This window comes from Mauremys reevesii, linkage group 8 (assembly GCF_016161935.1).
Source record: "Mauremys reevesii isolate NIE-2019 linkage group 8, ASM1616193v1, whole genome shotgun sequence".
Classification (NCBI taxonomy): domain Eukaryota; kingdom Metazoa; phylum Chordata; order Testudines; family Geoemydidae; genus Mauremys; species Mauremys reevesii.
Window position 1 is genome coordinate 31,485,790 of NC_052630.1, and position 22,056 is coordinate 31,507,845.

Consider the following 22,056-nt stretch of genomic DNA (forward strand, 5'->3'; position numbering starts at 1 on the left):
ACTTTTGGGGCTGGTGCTGGAAGGTTGAAGCCCCTGCACCTGCACAAGGCCCTGAGCTTGAGTGGTCCCCACAGGGTTAGAAATGTATTTTTTAAGCACACATAGAGTCATCTCTTCACACAGCATTGAAGCACACATAGAGTCATCTCTTCACACAGCATTGAAGCACTGGGCCTCATTCTGAGAGCTCCACCTCAAACATGCTCTGGTAAGACATGAAGGGCAAGACATTCTGAGGTGGGTGATGTGTCCCAGTGCGGGGGTGGGGGAAGGAGGAAACTCCAAGGGTAAATTTTCTCCAGCTTATCACCCACTGACAATGGTGTTTTAGCCTGGAGGCCTTCCAATAGGCTTCCCTGTGGTGGGTGAAGGGCCTTAGTGTTGGGCTTTTCTGTTACATGAGAGGCCCTAGCAAGTGGGTCCAACAGGGAGGTCCCCAGTGTTCTTGAACCTATCCTGATCACTATGTTGAATGCCAGAAAGAGCATTAGCAGAAGGTCAAAAGATGCAAAACTCATTACTAAATTACTAAAGCATTATATTTTTGAATTCTAATCCTGTCCTCCAACATGCTTGCAGCACTACCCAGTTTGGTGCCATCTGCAAATTTTATGAGCATACTCACCACTCCATTGTCCAAGTCATTAATGAAAATATTGAATAGTATCAATGCAGGACAGAACCCTGCAGGACTGCACTAGATACACTCCCAGTTTGACAATGAATCATTGATAATGACTCTTTGAGTATAGTCTTTCAACTACTTATGCACCCACCTTATAATAATGTTATCTAGGCCAGATTTCCCTAGTTTGCTTATGAGAACATCATGTGGGACTGTGCCAAAAACTTTACTAAAATCCAGCTACATCATATCTACTGCTCCCCCTCCCCCGATCCACTAGGCCAGTAACCCTGGCGAAGAAGGAACTTGAGTTGGTTTGGCATGATTTGTTCTTGACAAATCCATACTGGCTATTTCTTATACCTATTATCTACAAGTTGCTTACAAATTGATTGTTTAATAAATTGTTCCAGTATATTTTCTTCCAGGTATCAAAGTTTGGCTGATCAGTCTATAATCCCCCAGGTCCTCTTTGTTCCCCCTCTTAAAGGTACTCTGTTGCCCTTCTCCGATCTTCCAGGATCTCACCAGTCCACCATGAGTTCTCGAAGATAATTACTAACTGTTCCAAGACTGTGTCAGCCAGTTCCTTAAGTAACCTAGGGTGGATTTCGTCAGGCCAGTTTGACTACATCTAACTTATCTAAATATTCTTTAACCTTTTCTTTCCCTATTTTGGTTTGTGTTCTTCCCCCTTGCTGTTGATATTACTTGTGTTGAGTATCTGGTCACTATGAGCCTTTCTAATGAAGACTAAAGCAAAATAGGCATTAAACACCTCAGCCTTCTTGATGTCATCAGTTATTAGCTCTCCTTCCCCTCTAAGCAGAGGACCTACACTTTCCTTCATCTTTCTCTTGCTATGAATATAGTTAAAGAACCCCTTCTTGTTGCCTTTTATGTTCCTGGCTAGGTAGAACTCATTTTGTGCCTTAGCCCTTCTGATTTTCTCTCTATATATTTGTATGATTCTTTTGTAGTCCTCCTTCATAATTTGTCCATGTTTCTGGTTTTTGTAGGATTACTTTTTGCTTTTAAGGCCATTAAAGAGCTCCTGATGGAGCCATGTTGGCCTCTTACTATTCTTCCTGCCTTGCCTTTGCACTGGGAAGGTTTGCAATTGTGCCTTAAATATTGTCTCCTTGGGAAACTGCCAGCTCTCCTAAATGTCTATATCCCTTAGATTTTTGTCTCATGGGACTTTATCTACCAGTTCTCTCAGTTTGTTAACGCTGCTTTTTTTTTTAAGTCCACTGCCCTTATTCTGCTGCTTTTACTCCCTTCTCTCCTTAGAATCATGAAATCTATTGCTTCATTATCACCGTCACCCAATTTGCCTTCCACCTTCAGATTTGCCGCCAATTCCTCCCTGTTGGACAGCATCGGCACACTAAACTGGCTGTCCTCTGGTTACTTCTGGAACATAAAGTTGTCTCCAATATATTTCAAGTATTTATTGGAAATTTTGCATTTTGCTATGTTACTTTTCCAAAAGATGTCTGGGGAGTTGAAATCCTTCCCTTAGTGGGGCGTGCTCCATTCCTGTCCACTTGCACCGCAAAAAACAGTTTAGACTCTACTGGTTAGGTAGCCATGTTGTGCAGTTTATTTAAATTCCCTCCACCACCTTTAAATTTCCACACAGAAGTACAGTTTACAGTGTGCCTTGTATCATCAGCCCTCTCTCCAGGGCCTGAGAGAAGATGAGGTCTCCCTTCCTTGGGAGCTCTGAATCTGGGCTCAACTAGCCCAGCTCCTCTCCCCTGTCACTTTCTTTCTGTGCCTTTTTATCAGTCCTCTGCTTATGAACTAATTAATCCTGGAGCACCACCCAACCTGCCAGCCTGATTAGATAATTACATTCCAATGACCAATCAGACCACTCTGGGGGAACCTAATTAGTGCTACAATGATCAGTGCTGTCTGACCTGCCAGCTCCTAGCAGTGTGTCACCCCTATTACTACTATTTTCACAAAGGCAGGGAGACAGAGCCAGAACAATGAAACCAGGGACCCACCTCCAAGTCTGAAGTTCAGATCTGGCTCCAAGTGTGATGGCTTGGGGCCATCTCTATAAAGGATCCATAATGGAATTATTAATTCAAACACACACAGACTAGGGAGATATTTGGACCTCAACCTTGATCCAAATGTCCTGGCTCTGGCTCAGCTCTATGCCCTGCTGTTTTGGGCATTGATTTCCATCCATGTTTAGCTCTTTGTGACTAACATTATTAAGGGAGTTAGAAAAAAGAGGGAAATAGAAAAAAGCATGTACTTCTCTGCTCTTTCATCAGTTCATTCTGTACCTCTTCCTACAGCGGCTACAATATAAGGTTTTTCAATAGAACAACTCTGCAAATTTGGCTCAAGGAGACCCTGAGCAAACAGCATTTCACAAATCTTCAACTTGGCTGTCAGAAGGGAAGTGTGTTTCATATGTATGCAAGACCTGCGTTCCAAACTACATTAGAGAAAAGCTTCTAGGTTTGTATGCATTTTTATTTATCAGTTCCAGATCAGGAACCTGATGCTAATTTCTCTTTAAAGCCTCCACAGTACATTTATATTCCAAAAACAAAAAAGGAGTGTGACGTTTTTTCTCGCTCGCTCACTCTTGCTGAGGAGGGTTCCCCCCTCCCCTTGGTTTTACTCCAAAGACCTTTGCATTTCATTACATTCTCAAGATGAAGATTCTGGAAGTTACAGTAGTGTTGGTAGCCCTGGTACAAGTTTCTCAAAGTTTCCCCACCTTGTACTACAGGAGTTGGTTGAGATTGTTAAGGGAAGGAGATAGCTGTGGAAAATGCAATTTAGAACTTTGCTCCAAGCCTACACACTGTCCAGCTGGGACTGTATTAGATCAGTGTGGCTGCTGTCTTGAATGTGGGAACGTGGAAGGACAGATCTGTGACTTGGATAAGGTCAATCATTTCTACGGGCAGTGTGGGGAGAACTTGGAGTGCAGGCTGGATGCCGACGAAACCAAGTTTGGGGAAATCCCTGAACCACAATGTGTCTGCAAATCCCAGGAAAGTGTCTGTGGACCCGAAGGCAAGACCTATGCAAACATCTGCCAATTCAATGAGGCTTACTCTGAGAAGAGAAGAAATATCAACATGAAGCACAAAGGACCATGTGAATCAGGTAACATACATAGACATGTATACCAAGGAGACTGGTCGCTAAAGCAGATATATAAAGGAGACAAAGATTTGATGTTAATTTCTAGAAATATCTTTTAATGTTTCAGCCTCCTTACAGCAAAATAATGCTTCAGCATCATTGTAATTACTGTACTACTTCTTTGAGATTTAAACAAGTAGTTCATCAGCTGGTGTTTAATCTTGCGTGTTGTAAGCTTGTATATTACCATAGTGGATTTTATATCACATGGTCCTCCGAATATGTGGAATGTGAACTTGTATATTAAACAAGTTATATGTAAAGTTATATATGACCATAAGGGAATTAATATCACAAAGTCACTAATAAGTGAAAGATGTTCAGAATAGCTGAGCAGAAAGTGAAATGTGGTGAGGGTCAACCACAGAGATAAAAAATCTTTAGAATTATTATTATTTAATGCCTGAACTGATATTGCAGAGGCGGGTAGCAAGGCAGGTCTCAGTTAAAAAGGTGATGGAACCGGAATGGAATAGAATATAATAGGGTTTGGAAATCACTTAAATAAAGTTCCATTCTTGGTATAAAGAGTTAAAAATAATGTAACAATGATTATTAAAAGATCTAAACATCCACTGATGATTACAAATCCACACATAATTTCCCTAAAGCCATTTGCATTCATATTGATTCTATAAAATTATGAACCTCATTTCAGTTTGTTGAGGCTTTAAACTAAATACACCTTTGGCTATATTTTATTTGCATAGGTAAGAAACAAGCATTCAAATGCAGCTACACTGCATGGCAGGGTGGTGGGAGAGAGAAGGAAGTGGTTAGGGTAGTTACTTGAACACTGTCTGTTTTTACAGTCTGATTTTAATGTGATTCATCCTTCAGGAATTAGTATCACCATCTCACATAGCAGATTTCTGAGTGACCTAATACACAATATGGAGAGAGGTCCAAATTACACACAGCTAGACACAAACAAGGACTCAGAATGCACATACAGAGGGACTTTCTATACAAGATCTCAAAGTGTATATATGTTTGCAGGGGCGGCTCCAGACCCCAGCATGCCAAGCAAGTGCTTGGGGTGGCATGCCACGGGGGGCGCTCTGCCGGTCGCCGGGAGGGCGGCAGGCGGCTCTGACGGACCTCCCGCAGGCGTCCCTGTGAAGGGTCCGCTGGTCCCGTGGGTTCGGTGGAGCATCCGCAGGCACGTCTGCGGGAGGTCCACCGGAGCCGCGGGACCGGCGACCGGCAGAGTGCCCCCCGCGGCATGCCGCCGTGTTTGGGGCGGCGAAATTGCTAGAGCCTCCCCTGTATGTTTGCAGTTTATGTGAGATTATATGTAGAGTTCTCACACAAATCTGTACACATGCATATGAATATTCCTGTTTAAAAATGTAATGATGCATCACCTCCTATCAATTGTTTTATATAGTACAAAATGTTGCTTGGAAGTAGCCTCATTTCTCTGCAGAGAATTTTAAGCTTCTTGTCTCTCCATGACTTTCTCCCCTGAAGTTTATTTAAATTGTTTGCTTGTTTTACTGAGCTGGAATAGTAAGCGCTGAGTGAAAGCAGAACCAAATGTACAGGATCCTCAGGATTGCACATCAGCAGACATGCCAAAGAAAATTCTCCAAATGTTACAACCCCACTGCCCCTTGGAACAGAAAGGATATTGCAGAAGACTAAAGTTGCACTGAAAAAATGTGCTTGAAACAGGAGAATACCAAACTGTTCAACAGATAACTTCTTGCAGGGCCAGATTCAGAGGTGATAGACATGATAGCTTGTACTTTGGTTACTGGTACAGCATTTGGCACAACAGCCTATAGTCCTCAAGGGCCATGTCGTATTCCCGCTGGGTTCTTCCCATTCTTGGCTGTGAACAGACAACTCTGGGCCAAATTCAGAAGTGATATAAATGATGGGTTTTGTGACACTCAGGACCACATATATTTGCTCCCTGGACCCAGGGGGTCAATTGCATGAGGGTGGAGGTTCATTGTCAGGGGAGGGAACACAGCAATTCCCTGCTCCTGTAGAGGGTTTGCCAAGCATCTTGAATTTGTGGCCTTGGCTCCATAGGAGTGTGGCTGGCCAAGTTGCTCAGAATGTGCACATCCATTGATTGTCCTGCTCCCACCCTCCCTCCAGCCATTTCAGTGCCCACTCTGTTGGGGAGTTCCAGCTCCCCAACAGAGTGGGGATTGTTGTCTGCCAGCCCAGCACCCACTTCAGACTTTGTCATGAGGATCCTACATGCTGGCAGGAGGGAATCCAGCTACAGGGACTCCAGCTACATGAATTTACATTCATGCTGGAATGGAGGAATTGTTGCAGGAAAAGCAACCAACTAGAGGATGCAAGATAAAGTCGCTCCCCCTGTCTCCATCTTACCTTGTCCTCTCCAACTCTACCAGAGTCCTTGTTGGGTAGCACTGCTGTTCTAGCCCATCTGTTCATTCTCCTCTCGTGGCATTAGGGTGACCAGATGTCCCAATCTTATAGAGACAGTCCTGATATTTGGGACTTTGTCTTATATAAGCACCTATTACCCCCCACCCCCATCCCGATTTTTCACAGTTGCTGTCTAGTCACCCTACCTGGCATGCCAGAGCTCCATGGGGAAAGGTTGATACTGACTCTCCTAATGTTCCACTTCAACCACGCACACGGTGTTGCATACATAGAACTAGTCACTTTAAAGAGAACCTCAGTGGCTTTAGTTTATATTCTCCTTGCAATTTACCAGTCAAACATTGGAGTGGGGAGCATGGAGAGGGGGCCCTCCTCTGGCCACACCTTCTGTTCCTTAGCAATCCCATTTTCTGCTGCCTACACACTGGTGTGAACAAGGGCAGCATATCAGCACTCCTCTATATTTACAAGTGCTCTTGCAGGTGGCAGGCAGCTCAAGCCCTGATTCTGATCCACTTTGTAACTGTGTAAATCAGTAACTCCTGAATCCTGGGAGTTAGACTACATGACCCTTTCTGTCCCTTCTAACCCTATGATTCTAATACTGATTCTGCCCCTGTCTGTCTGGTCTTGGACAAGTTATTTAGCCTCTGTGTGCCTCAGTTTCTCCAAGTGTAAAATGGGCACAATAGTTCTTGCTCACTTTTGTAAAGCACTTTGCAATCTAAGGATGAAATTCACAGTATTGGTATAGCAGCAGGGTAGAATATACACCTTATTTTATACTTGTGCACCGTGCAATGGACAGGATGATGGGACTTTATAAGAACTTCAGCATGTTTTACTTTATGGCAATAAAACTATATGTGATCTTAGGGGAAAACATTAAGAAGTTACCAGAGGCTGCCAAGCTGTCATGCAAAGCTCTTTGAATTGTCTTCCGCCATGTGAAAGAATAGATAGGATTTCAAAGAGGAATATTTGCTTAAAAGCCAAGTTCCAAAGGGTTAAAAAGGCATTTTAGCGCTAAAGTGGCAGAAAAAAGTAAAAGATTAAAAGATATTTTAAATCTTATGTCACTAGCACAAATGCCCAATGATCTAGATGAGGATAGTACATTGAATGTGCCATTCACCATTGCTCTGTGAGCTTGTTTACAGTGCTGCAAAGTGTGTGTAAAAGGCCGCCATTATGTTGTGGCAGTGCTTTATACCATTTTCACACAGTTACAAGTAACTCCAAAAGGTGTAAGGCAATGGAAAGTCTAGGCCCTGAGATTGGCAATTTATCTGTGCCTAGGCATTCTGCTGGTTGTCCTTTGAATGAGAAACAGATGCTGAGCACTGATCTGTATCTTTTGGTAGCATTCTGTAAATATATACATCATTAATCTCAAGGTACATTGTTTTCATACTTTTCCTTCAAAGCATCTCCTGTCCTAGGGATGCCGAATAGATTAATTGTATACAGCAACTGATGAATAAATAAATAACAATAAACTCCTTTCATCACAAGAGCAGACTTTTATCTTCTGTCTGCCACAAAACCACACAAAGTCAAAGTCACACATGAAAAAAGGCCCTTTTTCCTTCCCCAGAACGTTGGTTTGATCGATTTCTAGCTTACAAATACTGTAATAGCTTACAAAGATTGTTAACTGTATTGATGACATGCAGATTCTCCACACTTAATCCATCCTCTTTCAAACCTTTGCTGCTGTTGATTTCACAAAGCAATAGACCCATCCCAGAGCATTTCTCTTTACAGTCAGCAGCACAAAATACCAGATTATTTTAATGGGAATTTTATACTAAAGGAGCAAAAGAATAGCTTACCACCTTGTGTGCATTGTGTTACAAATCAGACAAATAACAGTAAACATAAATATCATATAGTTGGAGAAATATACCATTTTGTTGTTACCAAATCAATATTCTTTAGTTTGATGTTGGTTTGAAAAAAATACAATATCACTTAGAAAATGATTTGTTCACTTTTTTCAATCATTTTGGGGCTAATGGCTATTTTTCTCACATCTGTGGCGGCAGCGATAGGTGACAAATACATAGTAGGGTAAAATTCATGGCCAATATTTTCAAAAGCAACTAGTGATTTTGAATACTCGCTCTCCCTCTAAATCAGGCCCCCTTAAAGCATCTCATGTTGGGCACCCACAAATGGAGGCACCCCAAATCATTAGTCGCTGTTGTAAATCCTGGACCATACTGCTGGCTCAGAGTGCAAGTCCGCTACCTGGTCCATGGAGAACTTGGGGTCATCTATAGCTCATCTTCCCCAACCCTTTGCACAGGTGCTTAGGAGAGAGGTTTTAAGGGAAGCAGCTGGGGGAAAATGTTGTTTGGTAGGTAATGCTCCAAAGTCAGAAGTCTGGGAGCTTTGCTGTTTCGTCTCTGATTGTGTTGAATGATCTTCCTGTCCCGTCATAAGCATTTCCCTTTGCTGAAGGGTAACTGTGTCCTCTTCTCGTGAAATAATTCTACAAGTAAATAGGCTTTCTGAGGTGACCTATGTGGGGATTTGAGAGGGAACATACTCCCCTGCAACCCAGACTGAGCGCCCTGGTCACTAGTCTTTGGCTACTACTCTAATCCAAGTAAGGTTTGAAGCAAGTGGATTCATCCACTTGGTAGACTCACTGGGTGTGTCTATACTGCATTGTATACCCAGGTCTGTGGGTATACAAGCCTGTGCTTGAGCATTCACATTGCATTGTAAAAATTGCTGGGCTCAGGTCTCACAGTCATGCTGATGTGTCCAACTGCACTGTGCAGACCTTCTGACTTGGGTCTGTGGCTTGAGCTGATTCCTCACTCCAGAATGACAGGGCTTGGTCCTGAGTCTCAGTGGGACTCCAGTTCTTACTCAGCACCGCGAGCAGAGTCCGGGGGTCTGAGTCCAGAGGGAATCCAGGCCCCAATCAAACTGATTTCTGTTTGGCTGGAAGAGGGGCTTGGGCTCAAATTTCTGTCTGAACTTGAGGTTTATAGTGCAGGATAGACATACCCACTGTGGCTGTTGCCCCGGCCTGCTCAAGAACTCCCCACCCTTATTCCCACAGAATGCCACTCTGTGGCATGGAAGGGGTTGCAAACCCCAACCTCCCTACCCCTGCTGCCTCTTCAAAACTTGTCCTCATTGACTCCCCTACAGAAGCACAACTGGGTTGTTTCAGGCCTTATGCTGTTGGTGGAAGGGGAGGCTGGATTTCAGTCATAAAGACTGTGCCAACCTAGAATGAAGTGGAAGAGATACACTGCATGTGAGATGCTCCCCTCTGGAAATTCTAGAGTAAGGTATGTGTATTAAGGGTAAAGGCACAGTTATGTGAACACAGATACACATGCAAGGCCAGAGTTGGAGGTATGCAAGACAGGGCTGATGAGAGGGGCGGGAAGCCGGTACAAATTACTGGGGCCCGGCAGTCTGGAAGGGGGCCCGGGGCCCAGCTTCGTCAGCCCTGTTTAGCCGGTCCGCCCTTGCTGGGAGGCCCAAAAATTTTTTTCACCGGGGCCCAAACCTGCTCTCATTGGCCCTGATGCAAAATCAGAAACACATGCAAAGGGAACTTTTAAAAATCTGGCCTTCGATACATATTGTGCTGGATTATTTGAGTTCACTTTGCCCTTGCAACAGGCAGCAAGATGTTTTTGCAAGACCAGATTCTTAAATCATTCTGGGTTATTTTTGAATCTGTTACCACCTCACTTTTGATTGAAATTGTTAAGTACTGCAAATAATTTGTGAATATTCATTCAAATTCCAAGTGCCTGCTTGGTTTGATCAAGTCCATATACCTTTCTATTTGCTATGGGTGTGTGAGCTTGCACATGCTGAGTGTTCTGGCCCAGCAATATTCTTAAGCACATACTTCACATCAATCAATCAGATTGCTCATGTGCTTACAGTTAAGTCTGTGTTTAAGTGGTAGATGGGGGCTAGAGTGCTCAACACCTTGCAGCACTGAGCACTGTTTGCAAACAGCCACCCAGGCAGGGTTGTGTTCACAGGAATATCTGGAAAATTTGAGTTCTTCAGATGAATACTTGGATCAGCATCTGAGAACAGGTATCCAGAAGTAAGATTCACCTGTTTAAAAAGTTTCTCATCCAATCTGTGAGCAGAAATAACTATCTATATAATGACTAGTGACAAGTCAAGGCTCCCTAGGCTTACCTGTACTTCCATGTGGAGTCCCATTAAAGTCAATAGAACTACCAGTAGTAAAGTTAAGCAAACGTGAAAATTTCTCATCCCAACTGTTCAATGTATCCTTATGAATTCTGAGACATTAGGCAACTTTGAAAATCTCAGCCCTAAAGGTTTTGAATGCCTAATTCCCATTAAAGCTCATGTGAATTAGTTGTTCAAATACTGTAGTCAACTTTGAAAATCTGAGCTTAGAAGAAAACCAGGATTGTTTAATGAGCAATACATAAACAGAAAATGAGATAAATTTGCTGGATATTTTCTCTGCAATGCATAATTTGATCTGGTCTGTATTTGATGTTGTCAGCACCTAACTAGATCAATTATATCTGACTGTATGTATTGAAGCTATTGTTTAGAAATCTGGAGCATTGCTGTGACAATTTCAGCTGCTGAAACATTCATTCTGCAGAGACGTATTGACTCAAATATTACAGGCAAAAATGTATTTATTTACCAAAGCTCCCATCTCCAAGCATCTGGGACACAGGACAAAAACCAACAATTAAACCCAAACTGGACCTAGTGTCCCAGAAAATACAGACAACTTTAAAAAAAGATAGGAAACATATGTTCGACTGAAAAACGTGTGTTAGTTGTGGAAAAATGCAAATAGAGTGCCAAAAACTAGGCTACAACAATGATCATGTTGTTTTTTTCTCTGATTGTTGATGTAACAAATCATATAGTACGTTCGAAACATGTGTAGTACATGCTGCATATGTACATTCAGTAGATGCATTCATGTACATTCAGCCTGACTCTTGTGTTCAAAGCACTGGATAGGCTCCCTCTTGTGGTTAATGTAAACCTTTCCTTCTTTCAGCCAAACGTGAAAAGTTAGTGACTAAGGGTATGTCTACACTACAAGAGTAGTTCGATTCAACTTAATTCGAATTTGTGGAATCGACCTTACAAAGTCGAATTTGTGTATCCACACTAAGGACACTAATTCGACTTTGTGATTCCACACTAACGGGGCCAGCGTCAACTTTGGAAGCAGTGCACTGTGGGAAGCTATCCCACAGTTCCCGCAGTCCCCGCTGCCCATTGGAATGCTGGGTAGAGCCCCCAATGCCTGCTGGGGGAAAAAATGTGTCGAGGGTGGTTTTGGGTAACTGTCATCATTGAACCGTCAATCATGCCCTCCCCAAAAGCGCCTGCGGGCAATCTGTTTGTGCACTTTTCTGGTCAGTGACAGCGCGGACGCCACAGCACTGCGAGCATGGAGCCCGCTGCAGTTATGGCCGTTTTCACCTCCTCGCATCTTATCGTCCACCTCTTCCACAGTCAGCTGCTGAGAAATCAGGCTACTTTTCAATGGTGCTGCAAGCACTGGTGGACCATAGGGGACGTTTTACCAACATCAACGTCGGGTGGCCAGACAAGGTTCATGACGCGCGTGTTTTCAGGAACTGTGGTCTGTTTAGACACCTGCAGGAAGGTAGTTTCTTCCCGGACCACAAAATAACTGTTGGGGATGTGCAGATGCCTATAGTGATCCTCGGGGACCCAGCCTACCCGCTAATGCCCTGGCTCATGAAGCCCTATACAGGCGCCTTGGACAGCGACAAGGAACTCTTCAAGTACCAGTGAGCAGCGTGACCTGTGACTGTTCAGTTTCTTTACAGAGAAGCTGAACCTGCCCCTGTTTCTTTACCCGGTCACTGTTGACTATCCTCTGCAGTTACATACCCCGTTCACCCCGTTTCCCCCACTTCCAACACACATGTAAAAATAAAATACATGTTCCATTGTTACTTAACAAAGGTTTCTTTATTAATGACTTTGCGTTAAAGGGTTGAAACTGGGACGCAGACTGTGCTGGGTAGGGTGTGCGGTGATGTAAAGACCGCCTCTGAACTCGAGGAATGACAGGCTCCTGCTCCTAGAGCGGTCTGCAGTGCCGGACTGGTTGTTTCAACGGAGCCTGCCATCCCTCCTTTTTGGGATTCTGTGGGGGGGGGCTATGTGACCTTGTGGCAGAGGAGGACGGATACAGATTCCTCTGCTGCGTGACTCTGCGGTCCAGGACAAGGACCGCTGCATAAGATCTGTAACCGCCCTCCCCCGCTATAAAGTCACCCACCCACACAGAACCTGGAAACCACCTCCCATACCGACCAGGGTGCCTACTGAGTGCACTCTGTGTGTGACCTGCTGCTGATCCTGCCCCCATGTCTGTACCCTGGTAAAGGTGACCGTCCTATGCAATTACCAACCCCCTTCCCCACCCCCCACCTTCAAACACAGTCTTCTGTGAAAAAACATGACAGAAACAGTAATTAACAGCAAAGTATTTTTAATAATTAACTAGACAGTTAGGGGATGAAACTGGGCTTGGGGCTTGGGTGAGTCTTGAAGGGAAGGACTTCTCAAAATTTAGGGTATGAGAGCTTTTGGGTACTTGAGCACTCTGCTGGGGTGCAGTGACAGTTTTAACGCCCCCTGGCGCCCCTCCTTCTGGTTATTTTGGGTGAGGGAGATATGGGACTTTGTGGTGGGGGAGGGCGGTTGCAGATACAGTGCAGGGGGGCTCTGTCCTCCTGCCTGCAGTCCTGCAGAACATGCACAAGGCGCCAGAGCATGTCTGTTTGCTCCCTCATTAGTCCAAGCAGCATTTGAGTCGCTTGCTTGTCTTCCTCATGCCACCTCTCCTCCCGTTCGCTGTGTGAGCGCTGGTACAGAGAGTGGGTCTCCCTCCACTGGCTCTGCTGGTCTGCCTCGGCTTGGGAGCAGCCCATAAGTTCAGCGAACATCTCGTCCCGTGTCTTTTTCTTTCGCCGCCTAATCTTTGCCAGCCTCTGTGAGGGGGATGCTGTGGCAGGTCTGGAGACAGTCGAAGCTGTGTGATGGGAAAAAGGGAGTGAATTCCTTGCAAAGATACATTTTTGTGAACAATGAACACAGTCTAGTCTGTGTCTGTGAACAAGAGCATGCACAGCACCTATCTCGTGTGCACTCCTGCTGCAGGCAATCCGGAAAGCATAAACTCTGCCCCTGTTTCATCCCATCGCAGTGTCCCCCAACCCTTGGAATTCCGAGTTGAGATCCCAGTGCCTGATGGGGCAAATTTCATTGTTGCGGGTGGTTCTGGGTACATGTAGTCACTCATTCCTTCCTCCAGGAAAGCAACGGCAGACAATCATTTTGAGCCTGTTTTCCCTGGATTACCCTGGCAGATGCCATAGCGTGGCAACCATGAAGCCTGTTTTGGCTTTTGTCACTGTCACCATATGTGTACTAGATGCCGCGGACGATTCAGCAGCGCTACACAGCAGCATTCATTTGCTTTTGCATGACAGCAGAGATGGTTATCAGCCATATTGTACCATCTATCATGCCATTGTAAATTGGCAAGGTGATGATGGTTACCAGTCGTATTGCATTATACCTTCTGCTGCTGTCATAGGTGCCCCTGGCCGAGATCAGTCGGGGGCACAAAAGACAAAAATGGGAATGACTCCCCAAGTCAATCCCTCCTTTATGGTATCTAAAAATAGAATAATCCCTGCATAGAATATGGGGCTAGTGTAGTAGAGATCCAGTGTATCAGAGAACCAGAGAGCACAGCCACTCCGTGTCAGATTATGCAGGAATGATGAGCTGCATGGCATTCACAGGGGGTGCTCCTGCAACAACCCCACCTGTTGCTTCCCTCCTCCCCCAGCCTTCCCGGGCTACCGTTGCAGTGTCCCCTGATTTGTGTGCTGAAGTAATAAAGAATGCAGGAATAAGAAACAGTGACTTGTTACTGAAATGAAATGAGGGGAAGGCAGCCTCCAGCTGCTATGATTGTCCAGACAGGACATTAAGCAGTGTGGGGGAGAGGAAAACAGCATCCTGCTGCTATGAGAGTCCAGGCAGTACAGAATCTTTTCTTTACACATGAAGGGCGGGGGCTGATGGAGCTCAGCCCCCTGTTGCTATGATGAAGACGGTTAGCAGGCCGTCTACTTATGGGCTGATGACGAGGACGGGTACCAGTCATATTGCACTACACCATCTACAGCAAGGCTGATGATGATGACGACAGATATCAGTCATATTGCACCGTCAGCCACCCATGAGGCGGGGGGGGGGGGATGCTATAGTACAGTGCCGCAGCATCGCGTCTACCAGCAGCATTCAGTATACATAGGGTGACATTTAAAAGAGTCAAGAGACGATTTTTTTTTCCTTTTCCTTCTGGGGGTGGGGGCGGGGGGTACATTGACGAGCTATGCCCTGAACCACCGCGGACAATGTGTTTGACCGTACAGGTATTGGGAGATCAGCCAAGAATGCAAATGCTTTTCGGAGACTGCAGGAACTGTGGGATAGCTTGCGTCCTCAGTCCCCCCTCCCTCCATGAGCGTCCATTTGATTCTTTGGCTTTCCGTTACACTTGTCACGCAGCTGCATGCTGAGTCTCTGCTACGCCGTCTGTCTGGAGATTTTTTTAAAATACTTTGGACCAGGCGTAACATTACAGTAATTCCCCTGATTAGATGCAGGAGTCTCTGAGCGAGATCACCCTGAGGACAGTCACTGAAGGAGATAGAGAGCACATGCTGCGTGAAAGCCAGCACAAACCAGGGGCCTATGCAGCCATGCTCGGGGAGGCAATGCTCCCTGAACACCTCCTGAAAGCTTGGCGCGGAAAAGTGTGCTACCACGGAGCACCCAATAAGGCAGCTCTCCCCAGGAACCTCCTGCGGAGGCTTTTCGATTATCTCCAGGAGAGCTTTGTGGAGATCTTCCAGGAGGATTTCTGTTCTATTCCCATATATATAGACCTCCTTTTCACATAGTTCAGATTCCTGTTCCATTAATAATAAAAGTTTACATGTTTAAAGCACTTACCGACTGATCCTTCCCCTGATTCAGGGTCCGGGTTAACGGCCGAGGAGGGTTGGTAGGGGATCTTCGTGAGGGTGATGAAGAGATCCTAGCTGTCGGGGAAACCAGTGTTATAATCGCTGTCGCCTGCCTCGTCCTCCACAAACCCTTCCTCATCTTCCCCGCCCGCGAATATCGCTGAGGAACCGGCCATCAACACTATCCCATAGTCAGAGTCCACGGTCACTGGTGGGGCAGTGGTGGCAGGCTCCGGAGCGTCTGTTTGCCGCTTTGGTCTTCTGGTAGCCTTGTCTCAGGTCCTTGATTTTCACGCGGCACTGCGTTGCATCCCGGCTGTATCCTCTGTCTGTCATGGCTTTGGAGACCTTCTCGTAGGTCTTTGCATTCTGTTTGTTGGAGCGCAGCTCTGAAAGCACAGACTCCTCGCCCCACACACCGATCAGATCCAAGACTTCCCGGTCAGTCCATGCTGGGGCCCTCTTTCTATTCAGAGATTGCCTGGACTCCTCTGCTGGAGAGCTCTGCATCGTTGCCGGTGCTGCTGAGCTCGCCCCGATGTCCAACCAGGAAATGAGATTCAAACTGGCCAGACAGGAAAAGGAATTCAAATTTTCCTGGGGCTTTTCCTGTGTGGCTGATCAGAACATCCAAGCTCGGACTGCTGTCCAGAGCATCAACAGAGTGGTGCAGTGTGGGATAGCTCCCGGAGCTACTAAGGTCGATTTCCGTCCTCACCTAGCCTAATTCGACATGGCCATGTCGAATTTAGCGCTACTCCCCTCGTTGGGGAGGAGTACAGAAGTCGAACTAAAGAGCCCTCTATGTCGAATTAAATAGCTTCGTGATGTGGACGGGTGCACGGTTAATTCGAATTAACGCTGCTAAATTCGAATTAAAGTCCTAGTGTGGACCAGGCCTAAATTAAGGTAGCTTTGAACTATAGCTGCTTATTTTTTATTGGGTAAAATGGTTCAGATAACTGGTCGTTCATAAGACTGAGATTCTACTGTATTCGTATTTTATTACCTTTATGTAACATGCAAAAATGCATTCTTTGCTTTTTCAAAAGAAAGCACTGATATGTGCTCAAAAATATGAACAATTTTTAAACATAAGTTACATTAAGCTGTGGTCAAATAGAAAAGGCTTAAGCCCAGGTATTTTAAGAATTGCTCCACTCAACGTTGCAATTCTTCATTCTGCATGTATTGATCTCATTTATATCCTCTTTAGCCTGGTATAAGGTTATATTGTGTGTTTGCATTGTAAACTTCTGTAACTGTGTAACTCACCAAACAGGAAAGAAGCATTAATTAGTGTAAAGTGCCGGTCTTTTGGACCATGGGGCCTTTGGAAGCAAATGAGCCGTTGTGATATCTCAGAAGGACAAAGACTTTGATTACCTTCCCCACTAGCACAAAGAGGAGTCAGGCACCGACACTTATTCTATCAGTTTGGAGTCTGGGGAGAAGGGGATAAAAATCTCTGACAAGGAGAAACTTAGTTCTTTTTGCTGCTTGGACTCTAAAGGGGCAAGAATCACTAAGCAAAAGCCCCCCAGCTGTTTTGCCTGGATTAGCCCCAAAGGACATATAAAGTCAGCTTATGACAGCAATTTCTATTATCTTTTGAAATTCAAGACTGATACTAATTTGTTTGTGTATGTTACCTACTTTAACCTCATAACTCCCTTTTTTTTCTTTTCTTATTTAATAAACTTGTAGTTAGTTTATTACAGGATTTGCTACAGGCAGCATCTTCAGGTTGAGATCTGAGTAAGGGCCTGGAAGTAACCTGAATATTGTTGGGATATATGGTGTAAGTGACCATCTGTGATGCCTGGGTAGCAAGATAGACCGGAATGCCCAAAGGGACTGTCTGTGCCTCCATGGTAAGACTGTTATAGTGCATTCGGAGTTCACACTTGTTACTGGGTGGGTGAAACATAATTATAGAACATACCACCAGTTTGGGGTGTTTGCCAGTCTCAGGGCAGACTGTGAGCTGCTCCAGACTGCACGACAATATTGTTTGACATTTTCTTACTGTGTATAGGCAGTTGCGTTTTACCACGTCCATCTATCAGGCTCTTTTCATATTGGTTCCTTGCAGCTCCTGTTATTTCTTTGCCACCTCAGGATGCTCAGAATTTCACAGGTAACGACATCATCTTTGGCTGTGAGGTGTCCGCCTATCCTATGCCACACCTTGAGTGGAAGAAAAAAGGGAATAAAATGTTTCTGCCAGGAGATGATGCCCACATCTCAATCCAGGTAGATTATGCTTATTCCACGGATCATATTTTTTACTATTGAGTTGTGGAGAGAAGATGGAGGTTTAAAGAGGCTATCTCATTTTTACTGCCTTTCTCCTGTTGCAGAGACAAGTTGGGTGAGGTAATATCTTTTATTGGACCAACTTCTGTTGGTGAGAGAGACTGGGTTCAGATCTCCTGTTGCTTCACTACATAGCCCAGTTTATCTGCATATGATAAAAGATTAAAAAACTGGGCATGTTGAGTCTTGAGAAAAGAAAACTGAGTGAGGATCTGATAAGTCTTCAAATATATTAAGGGCTGTTATAAAAAGGATGGTATCAATTGTTCTCCATGTACACTGGTGGTAGAACACGAAGTAATGGGCTTAATCTGCAGCAAGGGAGATTTAGGTTAGATAGTAGAAAAAACTTTCTCATTACAAAGATAGTTAAGCCCTGTTGTGGAATCCTCATCACTGGAGGTTAAGAACAAGTTGGATAAACACCTGTCAGGGATGGTCTAGGTTTACTTGGTCCTGCCTCAGTGCAGGGGCATGGGTTCAATAACTTCTCAAAGTCCCTTCCAGCTCCACATTTTTATGATTCTATGAACGTCAAAAACAGGATACAACACTATTACAAAGCCTATGTTATTATGATAAATAGCTTGCTAGCAGGGGGTGCTACAGTATGGTCCTGCCTGGGGAATTAAGAGAATTCTGCTTTCAGAAATGCTTGATGAGAGAGGACAGCATATGTAGAGGAAGAAGTAAACCCTGAATGTCGCACTGTCTTGGCTCTCTCTAATGGATCTGATCAGGATCTAGAAGTCCTTACCAGGCAAAACTCCCATTAACTTCATTGTGATTTTTGCCTGCATAAAGACAAAGAGGATCTGGCTCTCTGATCATTGGCAGTTAAGTAGCTGCTGTCAAGAATGAAAGTGTATATTAAATCTAATCCAAGAGTGTATGCAAGGGTGGTGTACCCCATGCTGAGGAAGAAGTTCCTCCACCTCCTTGTATGGCAGGAAAAATAAGAGCTTTCTGGCCTGGAAGGTGAAGTGACTGCAGGCCTCGGTAGGGGCAACAGCCTTTAAAAGGAAGTGTTTGGGTTGTAGGAGGGGCCTGGATTCCAGAGGTGAGAAGACCTCGGCCTGGACCTGGGCTGAGATGCCCTTTGTCACCTTTTATGCTGTTCAGACCTGGGCACTGTAGGCAAAGTGAAACAAGTTTGCTTTGAACTCCCGGCCATATTTGGGATTCACCACCCTTCTGGAGCCAGAGCTTTCATAGACCCCTGCCTGGAAAACATGGAGCCAGCTCAGTGCAGGATCCAGCTCAGTGCAGGAGCCAGCTGGTCCAGTCCAGCGGGAAGGGCAGGGTCTCCTCCCCTAAAGACAATACACCGCCTATGATTAGAGGGGAGTGGTATGCCCTGGAGAATGAAGGTGGGGTTGGGCCAGCTGGTCACACCAGAAGACAATAGAGGGACAGAGATCTAAAAGCCACGATTTCCACCCACCTGTACCCTCACCCCCAAAAGACTTATAAGGATGAGAGGTAGGGCCCAGGAGGCCTATGGAGAAGCTGACATATGGAGCAGAAGTGGAGTCAGGTGCGGGGCTGGGGATGCAGAGCAGGGAGGGGGTCAGGGCTGAGTGTTGGAGAAGTTTGGGGAAGTGGGCAGGGGCAGCATGAGTTGAGGGGGCCCAGGGCAGCAAAGGGGAGGGGCACACAGGAGTAGATAAAGCTTGGAGGCCAAGGGGTAGTGGCAATGTACAGTAATGGAGAGCAGAGTTTGGCCCCAAACATAATCCAGGTAATTACCCTTGTGAAAAGCATCCTCTTCTCTGGTGTCTGCTAAATCTTGACAGTGTATCTGCCTTCTCTCAGGCAAGAGGTGGGCCTAAGAAGTACGGTGTGACAGGGTGGCTGCAAATTCAAGGCATCAAGAAATCGGACGAAGGCATCTACATCTGCCAAACAAAAAACAAGTATGGCACTGCATATGCATCTGCAAGACTGAAAGTCATTGATGGTAAAGTGTTTTTCTTTTGAGGTGAACAATTTTCAGCATTTGGTTTCAAAATCTAGAGCCTGGGTTTCAAATGCTTCTGCCTCACCTGGTAATGCAAATCCTCTGTGTTGGCACTTGAACTGATGCTCAGGTGCATAAAGCAAGCAATTGCCCATCAGACTGTGTGGATCTGTCAGGGGCTGAGCACCCTCAGTTCCCACAGACTTCACCTCACAGGGATTGGCCCTTATGTGCTAAGCTGAGTGTCCAAATGTGAATGTCCTATTAAGAGGCCCACATTTGAAAACTGTGTTCTGTCACTATCCTTATCCCTTATCTCTTAGGTATTTTTAGTCAAAAATGTGTATGAAGTGCAGTAAACAAAAATAGATAAACTGGTTAATATCATGGGGGTTTGCTACAATTTTCACCTTTTTCCAACTGAAAGACACTGTGGATCACAGCTGTAAAGTTGTGCCATCCCTTTTTACATAACCCGCCTTTGACCACAGGTAGAGTTCCATACCAGAAACATAGCTGCATGTGGCTCTGAGCAATTCTTAGAACTTCAACAATTCTGTTTAATCATTTACTTTTTGAAAAATTAGGAAGGAATTTGGAATTGCTTTTAATAAGGGTGCTTAGAGAAACATATGAAGTAACTTTTACTATTTATTTTTGATTAGGTCCAGTCCTGGAGGCTAAACTCCTTTTGACTCTAAAGAGAATTGTGCTTGTATTGCATGGGCAGAAGCAAGCTACATTGTTCATATTTCCCTCTTGATAGGGGCCTCTTCTCTTTGCCAAACAATGGGCTTGATGCTTCAATGGTAATTTCATGTGCAGAGCACTTGCAGGATCAGTTCATGGTTTACTTGTGTTTGGAATAGAGTTAAAATAGGTGTATTTTCCACATTTGAGAGTGGGAGAGAGAGATAAATATGGCAAAGCTCCCATTGACTTCAGTGATACAGAAACATGCCATCAAATGTTGCCTTTCTCTCCAAAAGAGAACTTGCTAACCCATTAACAAGTGTGTTAACATGACTTTAGAATTCTACAGTGAGCTTATCTTCCTCTTAGTTCTTGCTTTGTGTATGTTTTTTTTAATGTGGAGACAATTTATGTCTTGCTGTGCAGGTTCATCCTCTACATTTCAGATTTCTGCTGGCAGCAGAATCACAAGCTACACTACAGATTATGGAGACTATTATGACCATACTGAAGAGGATGAGGAGGAAGAATATGAATCTGGGGACTATGAAAATTGAAATAAGTTCCTATGATAGTCTAGATATATTAAAGGTCCAATATCCTTCCTTTTCAGCTGTATTTACCAGTGTAATCTGTTCTGTAAAGAGCCCCTTCCTTCCCACAGTTTATATAGCACTCCTCTGGAATTTTCAGGATGTGCTCAGTTATTTCACCAAAGAGTACTGTACTACATATCGGTAATAATAATCAGATAGACCATAGGCTGGTATTGTCAGATGATTGAACACAACTCTTAAACATGGACCTGCCTATTAAGTATTCTGAAAAGGATCATCATCTCTGTTTTAATTTTTTTCAGTGTTGAAGATTGGATTAACAAAATCAGTTCTGAAACTAAATGAACTCTTTACCTCCCATCCATTATCCTCTTTCTCCATTGCCCATGTAGATATCAAGAGAGCAGTCACAAACACAAGTAGTTACGATTGCAAAATAGTTTCAAATTAAACTCCTTTAACGCTTTCAGGGAGACTTTCTTTTCTGGTTTGGTAGCTTCCAGGGTTAGTCTCAGCCAAAAGTGAATTGTCTGTCTGTCTTTTTTTTTTTTTTTTTTTTTTTTTGAGCTGAGTGCATGAAACAATTACACTTTTCCCACTGTATAAAAACAGCAGGTCTCCTAAGTCGTCATCCTAGTCAGGGGCAGAAATTTACTATCTGACAGAAGGGATCTGGGACCCAAGGAGCAGTGAGGGAAATCTAGGGCTGCCTGTGTAACCAAACTGACAGACATACTGTATGGCTTCACCCAAAATAATTTATTTACCTCCTATTCTTTCCCTCAATCATCACTTATGCTTTAAGCAGCATTGTGTAAGGTGGGGATTTCTACGAATTAATGTGGAGTTAGCAGGAGTGGCTACTCTTGGTCTCTGTCCAGGCCCTTCAGACACATGGAATTCCAACTGTATTCCAATTTTGTCACATAGACAAAATTCTGTGGGGTCCAACACTCACCTTTTCTGGGATGCTTCCAACTAGCAGTGCGTTTTAGCTGCACACACTTCTGATCCCTCAAGATATTGCATTTATGGAAATGCCAAAGGCATTTTTAAAAGCACAAAATTATTTCTTTTTTAAAATATTCTGGGAAAAATCACATACATTTCCCAAGCAATCTAAATCATTGGCCATGTTCCATATGGTCAATCTAATGTGACTCTAGATGCCTTCAGTCATGTTTCTCCACACATTTAAAACTGTAACATTTGGGAAAATGATAGCCCTTAAAAACTTGCCAATAAGATTAAGAT

The 22,056-nt window shown here is 44.4% G+C and overlaps 1 protein-coding gene across 1 annotated transcript; it reads left to right on the forward strand.

Annotated features, from left to right (window-relative positions):
* The first annotated feature begins 3,312 nt into the window (after window positions 1-3,312).
* LOC120370221 (kazal-type serine protease inhibitor domain-containing protein 1-like) lies at window positions 3,313-20,802 on the forward strand. The gene is made up of 4 exons (XM_039484599.1): window positions 3,313-3,772; window positions 17,369-17,529; window positions 19,408-19,552; window positions 20,672-20,802. The coding sequence occupies exons 1-4, from the start codon at window positions 3,313-3,315 to the stop codon at window positions 20,800-20,802; spliced, it is 897 nt and encodes a 298-aa protein (XP_039340533.1).
* Window positions 20,803-22,056: the final 1,254 nt, after the last annotated feature.

What these genes read in the sequence shown, in the direction of transcription:
- LOC120370221 (XM_039484599.1), top strand. Translation starts at nt 3,313, where the DNA reads ATGAAGATTCTGGAAGTTACAGTAGTGTTGGTAGCCCTGGTACAAGTT. An exon ending in CAAAGGACCATGTGAATCAG is followed by an intron (nt 3,773 to 17,368) that starts GTAACATACATA and finishes GGTTCCTTGCAG; the next exon opens with CTCCTGTTATTTCTTTGCCA. An exon ending in AAGACTGAAAGTCATTGATG is followed by an intron (nt 19,553 to 20,671) that starts GTAAAGTGTTTT and finishes CTTGCTGTGCAG; the next exon opens with GTTCATCCTCTACATTTCAG.